We start from the raw sequence: 14,062 nt of genomic DNA, 5'->3' as shown, positions 1-14,062 counted from the left end.
CACCAAAATCCCAGACTTACATATTCAACTACTTTTTGAGAGAGCCACAGGTTTGACTAATCGGCATCTCATGTTGAACATGACCCAAGGAAAACTCACCTGTTTTGCCTCATTTCAGTTCATTGACCAACAGTTACCAGGTCAAAGACCTATGGGTTATGATTAAATCTCCCTTTTCCTGCACCACTCACATCTACTCTATAGTTCTGTTAACTATACATTACAAATGTTCTAAATCTATCCACTTTATATCATCTTCACAAGAGCCACCCAGATAAATGCAAAAGTAATTTTATGGTCTCCACACCTGGAAAATCAAGGATAAGACAGAGAATGAAAAAGATAAAAAGAGTTGCAGGTGTGGTGATTCTCTTTGGTTTCTCTTAATACCAAGCTCATCCCTGCAGTAGAGAACTTGCCATAGTTGTTCCCTCTCCCTACAGAGCTTACTACTCTCTGATGTTTGCTTGACTAGTTCTTTCAGATCATCCACCTTAGACTCAAATGGGGAGAACTTCATTGATGGATCAGTTGTTATCCCATCAGCATAGTACTCATCAAGATCTCACAATTGTCTTATTTGTTCACTATTAGGACTTATTTTTTGTCTTTCCTTTCCCAACACTATGTTTTCAGTACCTAGAACTATGACTAGTATATAGGAGATGCATAGTTGTTGAAATGTCACAGGGATTAATATAATACATGAACTAGTATACTGCATGTGAACATTACACATTAGTAGAAATCTGTGTAACACATCTACATTCATGTTAAAAATAATATGTCTACATATCTGTTGCAAAGAATAACATCTACATATATTACATATATGTTACAAAGAATATCATGTCTACATACATGTTGCAGAAAATAACATATGTTCATTAGAACCAAAGTGTACCAGGAGAGAATCCATAATTCAATAAAATAATCAAGAATGGCAATTAACCTAGTTATCTTGATCATTCAGACTCTAGTGATAATTTGGTGCCTTGTATTAGTCAGTTTTCATGCTGCTGATAAAGACAGGGCAAGTTATAAAAGAAAGAGGTTTAATGGACTCACAGTTCCACATGGCTGGGGAGGCCTCACAATCATGGCAGAAGGTGAAAGGCACATCTCACATGGCAGCAGACAAGAGAAGAGAACTTGAGCAAGGAAATTCCACTTTATAAAACCATCAGATCTTGTGAGACTTACTCATTATCACAATAATAGCATGAGAAAGACCAGCCCCCATGATTCAATTATCTCCCAATGGGTCCCTCTCACAATGGGTGAGAATTGTGAGAGCTACAACTCAAGATGATATTTGGGTGGGGATACAACCAAACCATATCAGACCTCGTTAATTTAAATATTTCAGGCAAAATGTGCTCTTTGTTTCCAAATTCACTCAATAATTGCCCTAGTACTCCTCTATGCTTCATTTCTGCAAGCAATGTCCCAGAGATACTTGTAAACTGTTTCATGTCTGAGCAGCAAATTTCAGTTTCTGACTCCAAGTAAGGATTACTCATATATCTTCCACAGCATATTTTCTAAATTGATGTTTTATAGTGCATTCCAATAGTAACCACTTTCCTAATCCATAAGATTATGTGTGTTATAGAAAACTCAGTCAGGTAGCTTAAAAGGAAAATTGTTATTTCTGCCTTTGGATTTAGAAGTGAGTGGGCATAAATTGGCTATCCTCCATTATGAACAATCTCCTGGCATAGTTGTCATCATGATGAGGCCATATATTATGAATGGCTTAGATCTAATACTACCTTGATAGGAACTCTCCTTTTGGTCCTATGGGCTTAATTTGGTAATAAAGAGTCATTAAGCCTGGTCATGTAGATGCATACCTATAATTCCAACACTTTAGGAGACTGAGGTCGGTGGATTGCTTGAGTCTAGGAGTTTAAGACGAGTCTGGACAACATGGCAAATCTCTGTCTCTACAAAAATAAAATAATAAATAAATTAGCTGGATTTGCTGGCACATGCCTGTAGTCCCAGCTACTAGGGAGGCTGAAGTGGGAGGTTAGCTTGAGCCAGAGGGTTAGAAGCTACAGTGAGCTGTGATTTTACCACTGCAGTCCAGCCTGGGTGATGGAGCAAGATTCTGTCACACACACACACATACACATGCACACACACAAACCTAATTGATATTTAGATGAAGAGGCAACATATCTTCTATGTACTAACATTTTTTCTAATGTTAAACATTATTTTGAGGCTTGCCTTTAGGATTGAAACATTTTCATGCAGTGAAGGATGAAGGGGAGCCTTATGTTCTAATAGCTCCTCCTCTTCAAGAGCCAGTTGGTCTCCTCATTACAATGGTATGTTTAAAGCTCCAATGAATAAAATTCCATAGTTACTAACTTAACCAATTTGCAAGAGAACTATTCTATGGTTTGCAGAAATATGGAGACATAAGTACTGTTCTGAAAACATTTTAATAGTTTTTCCTTTTGTTCTAAAAGATGTTAAATATTATTCAAATCATTGTGACTTCATATTGCTCTTAAAAAGTCATAAATGAGGAAGACCTAGTTTATTTTCTTGGTGTAAGATGAGGCAGATTATCTTGTTGTTTTAATGGTTATTGCAAAAACTTGAAATGTGCTAAACAGAACTGACTGAAGAGTCCATTACATTTCAAGGGCACTGGTGAGACTGTGGCAGTAGGATTGAAAAGTATGAATCCATGCTTTTCATCTCTTTTATTACTTTTACTTAGAGTTTATATTAGGAAATACTTCACATTGTATTTCTGTTAAGGTTTATATCCACATTGAATCCAAATTGATTGAGACACAATTTTTTATGATGTCTTTGCATATTATATCATAGTCCTTTTTTAGGGCATACAAATAATAGCTTTCTCTTTTGGTCACAAAGGGCCATCTTTGGGGGAAAAAGTATCTAGAAAATTCTATTGACATGGTATCTTTAGAATCTATTGAAAAGCTATCGGTATGGTACCTATTTTGAAAACCTTAATAAGAAAATTCTTCCATCTATCACTTAAGCTAGAAGTGGAAATTCTGAATATGGGTAAAGGTGGATGGGATTGTGCCAGCTTTTGCTATTATGTTGAGGAGAAAAATGTAATATTACCTCTAGTCATCAGATTTTCTTACATAATTGGGCAGATATTACTTTCAGAGATTTTCAGAAGCAATGGACACAGAAATTTCTGGTACATAAATAAGGAAGAGTAGAATAGTTTGAGTAAAATTCAAATCACTCATATTTTTAAGTACTCATTAATTGCCAAGAACTGTGTTCGCACTTATGGAAGTTTGGATGGGCATATTCTTTCTTACATATCTTTGCATAATACTTTACTGATTTTCAAAGAATAGGCTACATGTGCTTGTATTTAGTCAATGGAAATATTGATCATAATCTATTGTAACTGCATTTTTACTTGCCTCTGTTTCTCATTAGACTATAAAATCCAATACTGTGGGTTTTATGTCTGCCATATTTGTTCTTCCTGTATCCTGAACATTATAGGTACCTAGCCCCACACCTCAAACACAATGGGTGTTATATAAATATTTATTAATTGAATAATTATCAGTACCCAGAAAAAAATTCTTTTAAGCTAATAAACAGGGAAGAATGACAACATAAAAATCAGACCATCAATGTATTATTAAAATTTATTAATTTCAACACACAATCCATTTAAAAGAAAACGTGTGTCAAGGTGGCATGCACATTCTCTTTTTAATAGCTAACAATATTTGAGAATTTGTTTGCTACTTATAATGAGTATGATTGTATGAATTATCTCATTAAGTCTTCTAAACACCATACCTTCATTTTACAGGTTAGGGAACTGAAGCTTAGAGAGGATAATTAATTTCTCAAAATCTCACAGACAGTGAGTATACAGTACAAGTTTGAGCTCTTTCTTAGAGCAGAGTTCAAACTTTGAGTCAATCAATATTTGGAATGCCAACTTAATCAGAAGGGAAACTCAGAGAAGTGAAATAATTTCACAAGGACACAGAGTTGGTAAATGACAGAACATGGCATTAAACCAATTTGCACAGGTCCAAAGGTTGTGAGGCTTTAATCCAGGACACTGTCTTCTTTCTTTTAATAATAAATATATTTTTCACTGATTTAATAAACCATGAATCAAGTACCATCCTAATCATGCTGGACAGATCATGGCTCTTAACTGTTTCTCTAGGCAATTACTTAAGAAAGGACTGGTTAATTTGTTTTTGTTTTTAGATAAAGTAAATAATTATTGGATAAGACAGCATTGACATTTTATTTTCCATTCTATTATTCTTATATCTGCCTTGGTTTCACCCTTCATTAATGATACCTAAGAAGAAATATGTAGAAAGAAAAAAAAAAACCTAAGTAAGAAACTATTTGAATAAAGATGCATTGATGCTACCTACTATGCCCATGGAAAGAATTTGGTATTCTTGTATGCTTAAGAAATTTTGTGAAAATCAAATCAAACATAGAAAATATATCACAAGCTGAAATAAAGAGTGACTTGGGCAACAGGTGATGCATTATTTGAGAATCTATGAAATATGATTTGCTTAAACGGTGTTCTGCCATGCTATATTTTCTATTATGCAGTGCTGATGATGCTGCTTTTTGAATCCTAGAATCTCAAGTTCCTGATCAACCAAGCTCTCTTCATGTGAGGCCCCAGACTAACTGCATCATCATGAGTTGGACGCCTCCCTTGAACCCAAACATTGTGGTCCGAGGTTATATTATCGGTTATGGTGTTGGGAGCCCTTATGCTGAGACAGTGCGCGTGGACAGCAAGCAGCGATATTATTCAATTGAGAGATTAGGTGAGTATCTGTGATTTTTTTTATTCTATTAAGGGGAATTAATGATTTATTTTAAATCATTTTCTTTCTTGGAAGACTATTCCCTGGGATTACGGCTTCAATTTAACAGCATATATTAAATCTGAAAAATAAAAAACAACAACAAAAAAAAACTTCTCTATCTACATACACACACAGGCACACATAAACATTTCTTCTTTGAATTTGGGATTTCAGGTGTTTGATCCAGAGAGATTGGTAATGGTGCTTGCTCTGGTGTGTGCCCTTGCTTATAGGTTATAGGATGCAAAAAGTGCATTGGGCCATTTTTTCTTTTTCCAATGGTCAATGGAAACTTCCAATCCTAATAATTTCTATTTTTGAAAAAAGTCAACACATTTTTCATCTTGTTGTTCTCACTATGAAAACGTTCTGTTAATTTTTCTTTAAACTTGAATTAGCTACTCATTGGGCCTTCTTCTTCCTTAACATTCACAAATATGAATGTTAAAGCCTCTGTCATTATGACTGCAAAACAAGATGAAAGAAGGAACTTTCAGTCAGGACAATATGTCAGAATGAACAGACTCCTTCCTGCATCTATACCTGCCCCTACCAATCTACTTTCTCTTAGTATACTCAACTCAATCTCATTTTTTTACCAAATGCAATACTTCAGTTTTTATAGTTCAGAATTCATTGAAAACATGTTCATTCAGAGAGGCCTAATATGTGTAAAAGTGTTCATATTCATTTTAGATCTGATTTCCCATAATGCTGTAGGAGATTATATTATTAACCCAGAGAAATAAAGTAAATATACATGATATATCAGGATGCCAGTAAGTTAAACAATTTTCATAAAGCAAAATGCAAGTTCATTCCATTCTACCTGTTGATTTAATACCATATTACATCACCCCACTGGAAATGCAGCTTGATTGGGCAGACAGGGTGTAGGGGGCGGGGGGATCTGCTGCTTATTTGCAGGGTCTCTCACAAACAGAACATTCGTGATGAGAAGCCTGATTTGAATTTGAATAGCTAAAATGCCGTAGCAAGAAAAGATTTTCTCAGTAAAAAAGGAAAATTGCACTGACCCATTCTCTCTATAATTGCTTCAAACACTAATAAGAGAAACACCTACTGAAAATCTCCACAATTTTAGTTAGCTTGGCGTTTAGAAATAATATTCTTTTCATCATTCCCTGAGTTTGAATGTAAAGGCAATCACAAAAATCATATTTTATGGCTGTCAAACCTATGTCAGTGGACTCTCACTTATCCATTATTCAGCATTCACCATCTCTAACAGCTCATCTTGATGCCACTCACCCAGACAGAGGGAGGGAGGTGCCTGTGGCAGTGAATAGGCTCCCAGGCAATGAGAATGTGGTGCCAGCTCAGAAGGAAGTCAGGAGAGAAACTGCGTTGTTATAACCTATCCTTTTGATAATGATTCTCATTGTTACCAAAACAACTTTTTAGAAGTCTTCAATTTTTAGTAAAGTTTAGGAGTTTGGGAGATTAATACTGGCAAATCTCCCCAAATGCTTAACAAGAAAAATAAAAATTCTCTGTAAGATATATTCTAAAGAGCAAGGAAAATTATTAATGGTAAAAAGGAATGTATATAAGCCTGTCTCAGTAATAATTAGGAGTTTGCACTTTACAGTTTACCTGGAAAGAGTAATTACACATGCACGTAGATAGGTATGTAAGTTCTACCAGTTGATACTCTTTTTACATAGTTCCATGTCTAAATATAAAATATGAAACACAATAATTAGCATGTTCATTAAATATCCTCATGGTTATGCAAATGAACTGTCATTTTTCCGACATGTGTTTTCACTATTTAGACAAAGTGTGTGTGAGGTGTACCCTAAGCTCTAATCTTTATAAAGATAAATAATTTATTCAAGTCCACGTTTACGCTGCAAATAAATCACTGTTTTATTTATTCTATTGATCATTACAATTGACAAATCAGTTTTCATAGTAACTTTTTGAGAAAGCATTTATAATTTTGTGAATTTTTAAAGTTTTTGAAAGACAGAGTTGTCTAGTCATTCTATATAGATAATAAAGAAAAGGAAATTTTATGTTTTAAGGACTGTATGACAGTTATACCACTAAAAGTGAATTAAAGTAATTTTAATTCATTTAAGCATAGGGTCAGTCATAACTTCAAGTATCATGGTTGTATATTAAACTATAAAAAACCTATTTGTTTTATAATTTACCAATAAACCCCTTCATCTGTTTCATGAGAGAGCAAGACTTCTAAACAGCATTTTATTCACAGTTTAGACACCAGACACTGTGATCAGCTTCAGGACTAGAAATACAGGAACATTTTGAGTAATATCTAATAATGCCTGATTAAAAGCAAACAAACAACTTGCCTACTATAGGCACAGAGCTTCATTAATCTATGTTTGTACTATTAAATATTTCTAATTAATCTATTGACATTTTACTCATTTTAGTTCAAGAGCCCTGACTTGAGATAAACAAATGATACAGACACACAAGCTGAGTTTACTACTTCTTAGCAAAATTAATTTGAAACCCAATCACGTTTTTAAAAATTCACTGTCTACCTACCAGTTGATCTATTTATCAATTTATCTATCGTTACATCTTTTTTCAGGTACTATTTATATACAGTACACTGTGTACATTAAAAGGGTACGTTTTGGCATTTTTAAAAGAGCATTATTTAGGTATAATATTTGTTCAATAAGTTATAAATTTATAATATTTTCTCTAATCTCAGTAATACTTTATTGTTTCAAATGTAAAGGTCTTCAATGTTTATGTTAAACTTATTCCTAAATACATACATATATGTAGGAATATACATATATTAGAAATATCCAAATATAAAACTTATATATACATATGCATATATATTTGGATATATATACACACATACATATATATTTAGATTATATAATATTTGTATATATGTACATTATATATACATATACTTGAATTATTTTAAATTGAACTGTTTTTAAAAACTATCTTAAATAAATTTTTACTATAGTCAATTTATAGATGTATTATATAATGTATATATAGATGTATTGATATATTTATAAATGTAGGGAATACAACAGATTTTAATGCTAACTTTGTATCCTAATAGCTGTTAAATTTACCTATATTTTCCATTAAAATTTTCTATTTAATCAAACATATCTATGTGAATAGAAAGTTTTATATTTAGTTTCTGATTTCTGTCCCTTTCATTTCTTTCTTTTGACTTATTTCAGTGGTTAGGATCTGCAATAAAAGGTTGAATGAAAGTGCTGAAAGCAGGTATCTGCCTTGTTTCTGATCTTAGGAGAAAAAAATTTAGTCTTTACCATGAAATTGGTTATTACCTCTGGGTTCTTTAAGCCTTTTGTGAGATTGAGGAAATATTATATTCCTTCTAGCTTTCTAGAAATTTTGATCATGAATATTTGTTGAATTTTATTAGATAACTTTCCATCTTTTGAAATGACCTTATTACTTTTTTCTTTTTTTATAATATGATTAATTACATTGATTTTTGAAGGGTAACCAACCTTGAATTTCCTGTATAAATCCTGTGTGGCCAAACATGTATTATTCTTATGTTGTTTAATTTGATTTGCTAATGCTTATTAAGGAGTTTTTTGTGCCTATATTCAGTATGTTATGGTTGCCTACAATTTTCTTTTCATGTGGTGTCTGTATGGGATTTCTCTTTTACTCCAGTTAGACTGGCTCAAAAAACGAGCTGAACAGTATTTACTCCCCTTCTATTACACAAAAGTTTTTGTAAAATGGATTTTATTTGTTCCTTAAGTATTTTATAGATTTCACTAATGAAATTATCTGGACCTGAGTTTTTTTTTTATAGGAAGTCTTTGATAATAGATTTAATTTTTTAAAACAGATATAGGTCCAATTTGCATGCATTCTTGTATTGATTTTGGTAAGTTAAATTTGTAATAAAATCTGTTCATTTCATTTTGTCTCTTTTTGGCAAAGAATTATTCATAGTATTCTCTTTATCAGTTATCTATGGTTATTGACTGCTTATTCATTTTGGACATTTGGTCTCTTCTGGTTCTTTTCTTTTTATTTGTGATGTCCAGACAGGGGTTTACTAATTTTGTTGACCTTGTCGAAGAAAGAGACATGTACATTACTAACTTTTCTATTCTCTATTTTATTTGTTTGATTCTGCTCTTATCTTGGCTACTTCCTTCCTCATATTTATTTTGGTTCTGGACGTCTATTTCTAATTTATTAATATATGAACTTTATATGAATCTATTATTCCTCTAGGTATCATTTTACTTGCATTCCACAAATTTTGATATGTTGTATTTTTATTATCATTTAGTTCAAAATATTTCCTAATTTTCCTTGTGATTTATTTTTCTCCCTAAGTTATTTAGTAAGGTGTTACTTAATTTTTAAATTTTGGTATTTTCCTAGTTATCTTGTTACTATTGGTTTTCTTTTTTTGTTTGTTTTCTTTATTTTTATTTTTATTTTACTTTAGGTGCATATTATATCTGGCATTTCTCCCCATGATATCCCTCCCCATCCTCCCCACACCCCTGTCTCTCCCCTGCTTGCCCCCAACTGCCCCCAGTGTGTATGCTCCTCTTCTTGAGTCCATGTGTTCTCATTGTTCAACACCCACATATGAGTGAGAACATGTGGTGTTTGGCTTTCTGTTCTTGTGACAGTTTGCTGAGAATGATGGTTTCCAGATTCATACAAGTCCCTACCAAGGACACAAACTCATTGTTTTTTTATGGCTGGGTAGTATTCCACGATGTATATGTGCCACATTTTCTTTGTCCAGTGTATCTTTGATGGGCGTTCGGGTTGGTTCCACGTCTTTTCTATTGTACACAGGGCTGCAATGAACATATGTGTGCATGTATCTTTATAGTAGAACAATTTATAGTTCTTTGGGTATACACTCAGTAAAGGGATTGCTGGGTCAAATGGAATTTCTATTTCTAGATCCTAGAGAAATCACCACACTGTCTTCCACAATGGCTGAACTAATTTACACTCCCACCAACAGTGTAAAAGTGTTCCTGTTTCTCCACATCCTTTCCAGCATCTCTTGTCTCCAGATTTTTTAATGATCGCCATTCTAACTGGCGTGAGATGGTATCTCAATGTGGTTTTGATTTGCATTTCTCTAATGATCAGTGATGATGACCATTCTTTCATGTTTGTTGGCCTCATATATGGCTTCTTTTGCAAAGTGTCTGTTCATGTCCTTTGCCCACTTTTGAATGGGGTTGTTTGTTTTTTTTTTCTTGTATATCTGTTTTAGTTCTTTGTAGATTCTGTATATTAGCCCTTTGTCAGATAGGTAGATTGCAAAAAAATTTTTTCCCCTTCTGTTGATTGTCAGTTTGCTCTAATGATGGTTTCTTTTGCTGTACAGAAGCTCTGAATTTTAATTAGATCCCATTTGTCTATCTTGCCTTTTATTTTCATTGCTTTTGATATGTAGTCATGAAGTCCTTGCCTATGCCTATGTCCTGGATGGTTTTGCCTACGTTTTCTCCTAGTGTTTTTATGGTGTTAGGTTTTATGTTTAAATCTTTAATCCATCAGGAGTCAATTTTAGTGTAAGGTGACAGGTAGGGGTCCAGTTTCTGCTTTCTGCACATTGCTAGCCAGTTGTCCCAACACCATTTATTAATCATGGAGTCTTTCTCCATTGCTTGTTTTTGTCAGGTTTGTCAAAGATCAGATGGTTGTAGATGTGTGGTGTTGCTTCTGGGGCCTCTGTTCTGTTCCATTGGTCTGTGTCTCTGTTTTGGTACCAGTACCATGGTATTTTGATTACTGTAGCCTTGTAGTATAGTTTGAAGTCTGGCAGTGTGATGCCTCTGGCTTTGTTCTTTTTGATTAGGATTTACTTGGCTATGTGGGCTCTCTTGTGATTCCAAATGAAGCTTAAAGTGATTTTTTCCAATTCTGTAAAGAAGGTCATTGGTAGCTTGATGGGGATAGCATTGAATCTATAGATTACTTTGGGCAATATGGCCATTTTCATGATATCAATTCTTCCTAACCATGAGCATGGAATGTTTTTCCATCTGTTTGTGTCCTTTCTTATTTCATTGGGCAGTGGTTTGTAGTTCTCCTTGAAGAAGTCCTTTACCTCCTTTGTTAGTTGAATTCCTGGGTATTTTATTCTCTTTGTAGCAATTGTGAATGGTAGTTCGCTGTTGAATTGGCTCTCTGTCTGCTATTGGTATATAGGAATGCTTGTGATTTTTGCACATTGATTTTGTATCCTGAGACATTGCTGAAGTTGCTTATCAGTTTGAGAAGATTTTGGGCTGAGATGATGGGATCTTCTAGATATACAATCAGTCATCTGCAAATAGAGACAGTTTGACTTCCTCCTTTCCTTATTGAATACCCTTTATTCCTTTTTCTTGCCTGATTGCTCTGGCTAGAACTTCCAATACTATATTGAATAGGAGTGGTGAGAAAGGGCATCCTTGTCTAGTGTCAGATTTCAAAGGGAATTCTTATATCTTTTGCTCATTCATTATGATATTGGCTGTAGGTTTGACATATGTAGCTTTTATTATTTTGAGACACATTCCGTCGATACCTAGTTTCTTGAGAGTTTTTAGCATGAAGGGCTAATGAATTTTGTTGAAGGGCTTCTCTGCCTCTGAGGTAATCATGTGGTTTTTGTCTTGGTTCCGTTTATGTGATAGATTACATTTATGTATTTGCATATGATGAACCAGCCTTGCATCCCTGGGATGAAACTTACTTGATAGTGATGGATAAGCTTCTTGATGTGCTGTTGCAATCTGTTTGCCAGTATTTTATTGAAGATTTTTGAGTTAGTGTTCATCATGGATATTGGCCTGAAGTTTTCTTTTTTAGTTGAGTCTCTGCCTGTTTTTGGTATCAGGATGATGTTGGTCTCATAAAATGAGTTAGGGAGAATTCCCTCCTTTTGTATTGTTTGATACAGTTTCAGAAGGAATGGAACCAGCTCCTCTTTGTATGTCTGTTAGAATTTGGCTGTGAACCCCTCTCGGCCTGGACTTTTTTTGGCTGGTAGGCTATTGATTGCTGCCTTTACTTCATCCCTTGTTATTGATCCATTCAGGGTTTCAACTTCCTCCTTATTTAGTCTTGGTAGAGTACAACTGTCTAGGAATTTATCCATTTCTTCCTGGTTTACAGGTTTCTGTGCATAGGGCTATTTGTAGTAATCTCTGATGGTAGTTTGTATTTTTATGGGATCAGTGGTGATATCCCCTTTATCATTTTTTATTGAATCTATTTGATCCTTCTCCATTTCCCTTTATATTAATCTGGCTAATGTTCTGTCTATTTTGTTGGTCTTTTCAAAAAACCAGCTCCTGGATTTATTGATTTTTATGAAGGGTTTTTTGTGTCCCTATCTCCTTCAGCTCTGCTCTGATCTTAGTTATTTCTTGTCTTCTGCTAACTTTGAGTTTTTTTAAATCTTCTTCCTCTAGCTCTTTCAATTTTGATGATAGGGTGTCCATTTTAGATCTGTCCTTGTTTTTCATGTGGGCATTTATTGCTATAAATTTCTCTCTCGACACTGCTTTAAATGTGTCCCAGAGATTCTGGTAAGTTGTGTCTTCATTCTGATTGGTTCCAAAGAACGTCTTTATTTCTGCCTTCATTTCATTGTTTATCCAGTCAACACTCAGAAGCAAGTTATTCAGCTTCTAAGTAGTTGTGTGGGTTTGAGTGTGTTTCTTAATCCTGAGTTCTAGTCTGATTGCGCTGTGGTCTGATAGACTGTTTGTTATGATTTCCGTTCTTTTGCATTTGCTGAGGATTGATGTGCTTCCCATGATGTGGTCAATTTTAGAGTAAGTGCAATGTGGTGCTGAGAGAAATGTAGATTCTGTGGATTTGGGGTGGAGCATTCTGTATATTTCTGTTAGGTCCGCTTGGTCCAGCTCTTCATTCAAGTCCTGGATGTCCTTGTTAATTTTCTTTCTCATTGGTCTGTCTAATATTGACAGTGGAGTGTTGAAGTCTCCCACTATTATTGTTTAGGAGTCTAAATGTTGTTTTAGGTTGTTAAGAACTTGCTTTATATATCTGGGTGTTCCTGTGTTGGGTGCATATATATTTAGGATAGTTAGCTCTTCTTGTTGGATTAACCCTTTTACCATTATGTAGTGTCCTTCTTCGTCTCCTTTGATCTTTGTTGGTTTGAAGTCCATTTTATCAGAGATTAGGATTGCAACCACTGCTTTTTTTTTTGTCTCCATTTTCTTGGTAAATCGTTTTCCATCCCTTTATTTTGAGTCTATTTGTGTCTTTGTATATGAGATGGGTTTCCTGAATACAGCACACTGATGGGTCTTGACTTTTTATCCTGTTTGCCAGTCTGTGTCTTTTGATTGTGGCATTTAGGCAGTTTACATTCAAGGTTCATATTGTTATGTATGAATTTGATCCTGCCATTTTGTTACTGGCTGGTTTTCTTTCCCATTAGTTGATTCATTTTCTTCACTGCATTTTTGATCTTCACCAACTGGTTTGCTTTTGCAGTGACTGGTATTTGTTCCTTTCTGTGCTTAGTGTTCCTTTCAGGAGTTCTTGTAGCGCAGGTCTGGTGGTGACAAAACCTCTTAGTAATTGCTTGTCTGTAAAGGATTTTATTTCTCCTTCACTTACAAAGCTTAGTTCAGCTGGATATGAGATTCTGTGTTGAAAGATCTTTTCTTTAAGGATGCTTAATATTGGCCCCTACTCTCTTCTGGCTTGTAGGATTTCTGCCAAAAGATCCACTGTGAGTCTGATTGGCTTCCCTCTGTGGGTGACCTGACCTTTTTCTCTGGCTGCCCTTAGCATTTCTTCCTTCATTTAAACCCTGGTGAACCTGACAATTGTGTGCCTTGGGGTTGCTCTTCTTGAGGAATATCTTTGTGGAGTTCTCTGTATTTCTTGAATTTGAATATTGGACTGCCTTTCTAGGCTTGGGAAGTTCTCCGGGATAATATCCTGGAGCATGTTTTCCAGCTTGGATTCATTCTCCACGTCATATCCAGGTACACCGATCAAGCATAGATTAGGTCTTTTCACATAATCCCATATTTCTTGGAGGCCTTGTTCATTTCTTTTCCCTCTTTTTTCTCTTGTCCTGCCTTCTCTTTTCATTTCATTCAGCTGATCTTCAATCTCCAATATCCTTTCTT

General features: G+C 34.5%; 1 protein-coding gene across 4 annotated transcripts in view; it reads left to right on the top strand.

Moving 5' to 3' along the window:
* DCC (DCC netrin 1 receptor) overlaps positions 1 to 14,062 on the top strand; it is a 1,206,315-nt gene that overhangs the window by 998,653 nt on the left and 193,600 nt on the right. For all 4 annotated transcript variants that reach the window (XM_017501124.2, XM_017501122.2, XM_017501121.2 and 1 more), the window contains exon 15: positions 4,650 to 4,844. In XM_017501124.2, the coding sequence (XP_017356613.1) occupies positions 4,650 to 4,844 (195 nt within the window). The remainder of the gene's footprint in view (positions 1 to 4,649; positions 4,845 to 14,062) is intronic.

This window comes from Cebus imitator, unplaced genomic scaffold (assembly GCF_001604975.1).
Source record: "Cebus imitator isolate Cc_AM_T3 unplaced genomic scaffold, Cebus_imitator-1.0 Scaffold278, whole genome shotgun sequence".
Lineage (NCBI taxonomy): Eukaryota > Metazoa > Chordata > Mammalia > Primates > Cebidae > Cebus > Cebus imitator.
Note: the sequence above shows the minus strand (reverse complement) of the source record. Positions and strands in the feature narration are given on the sequence as shown.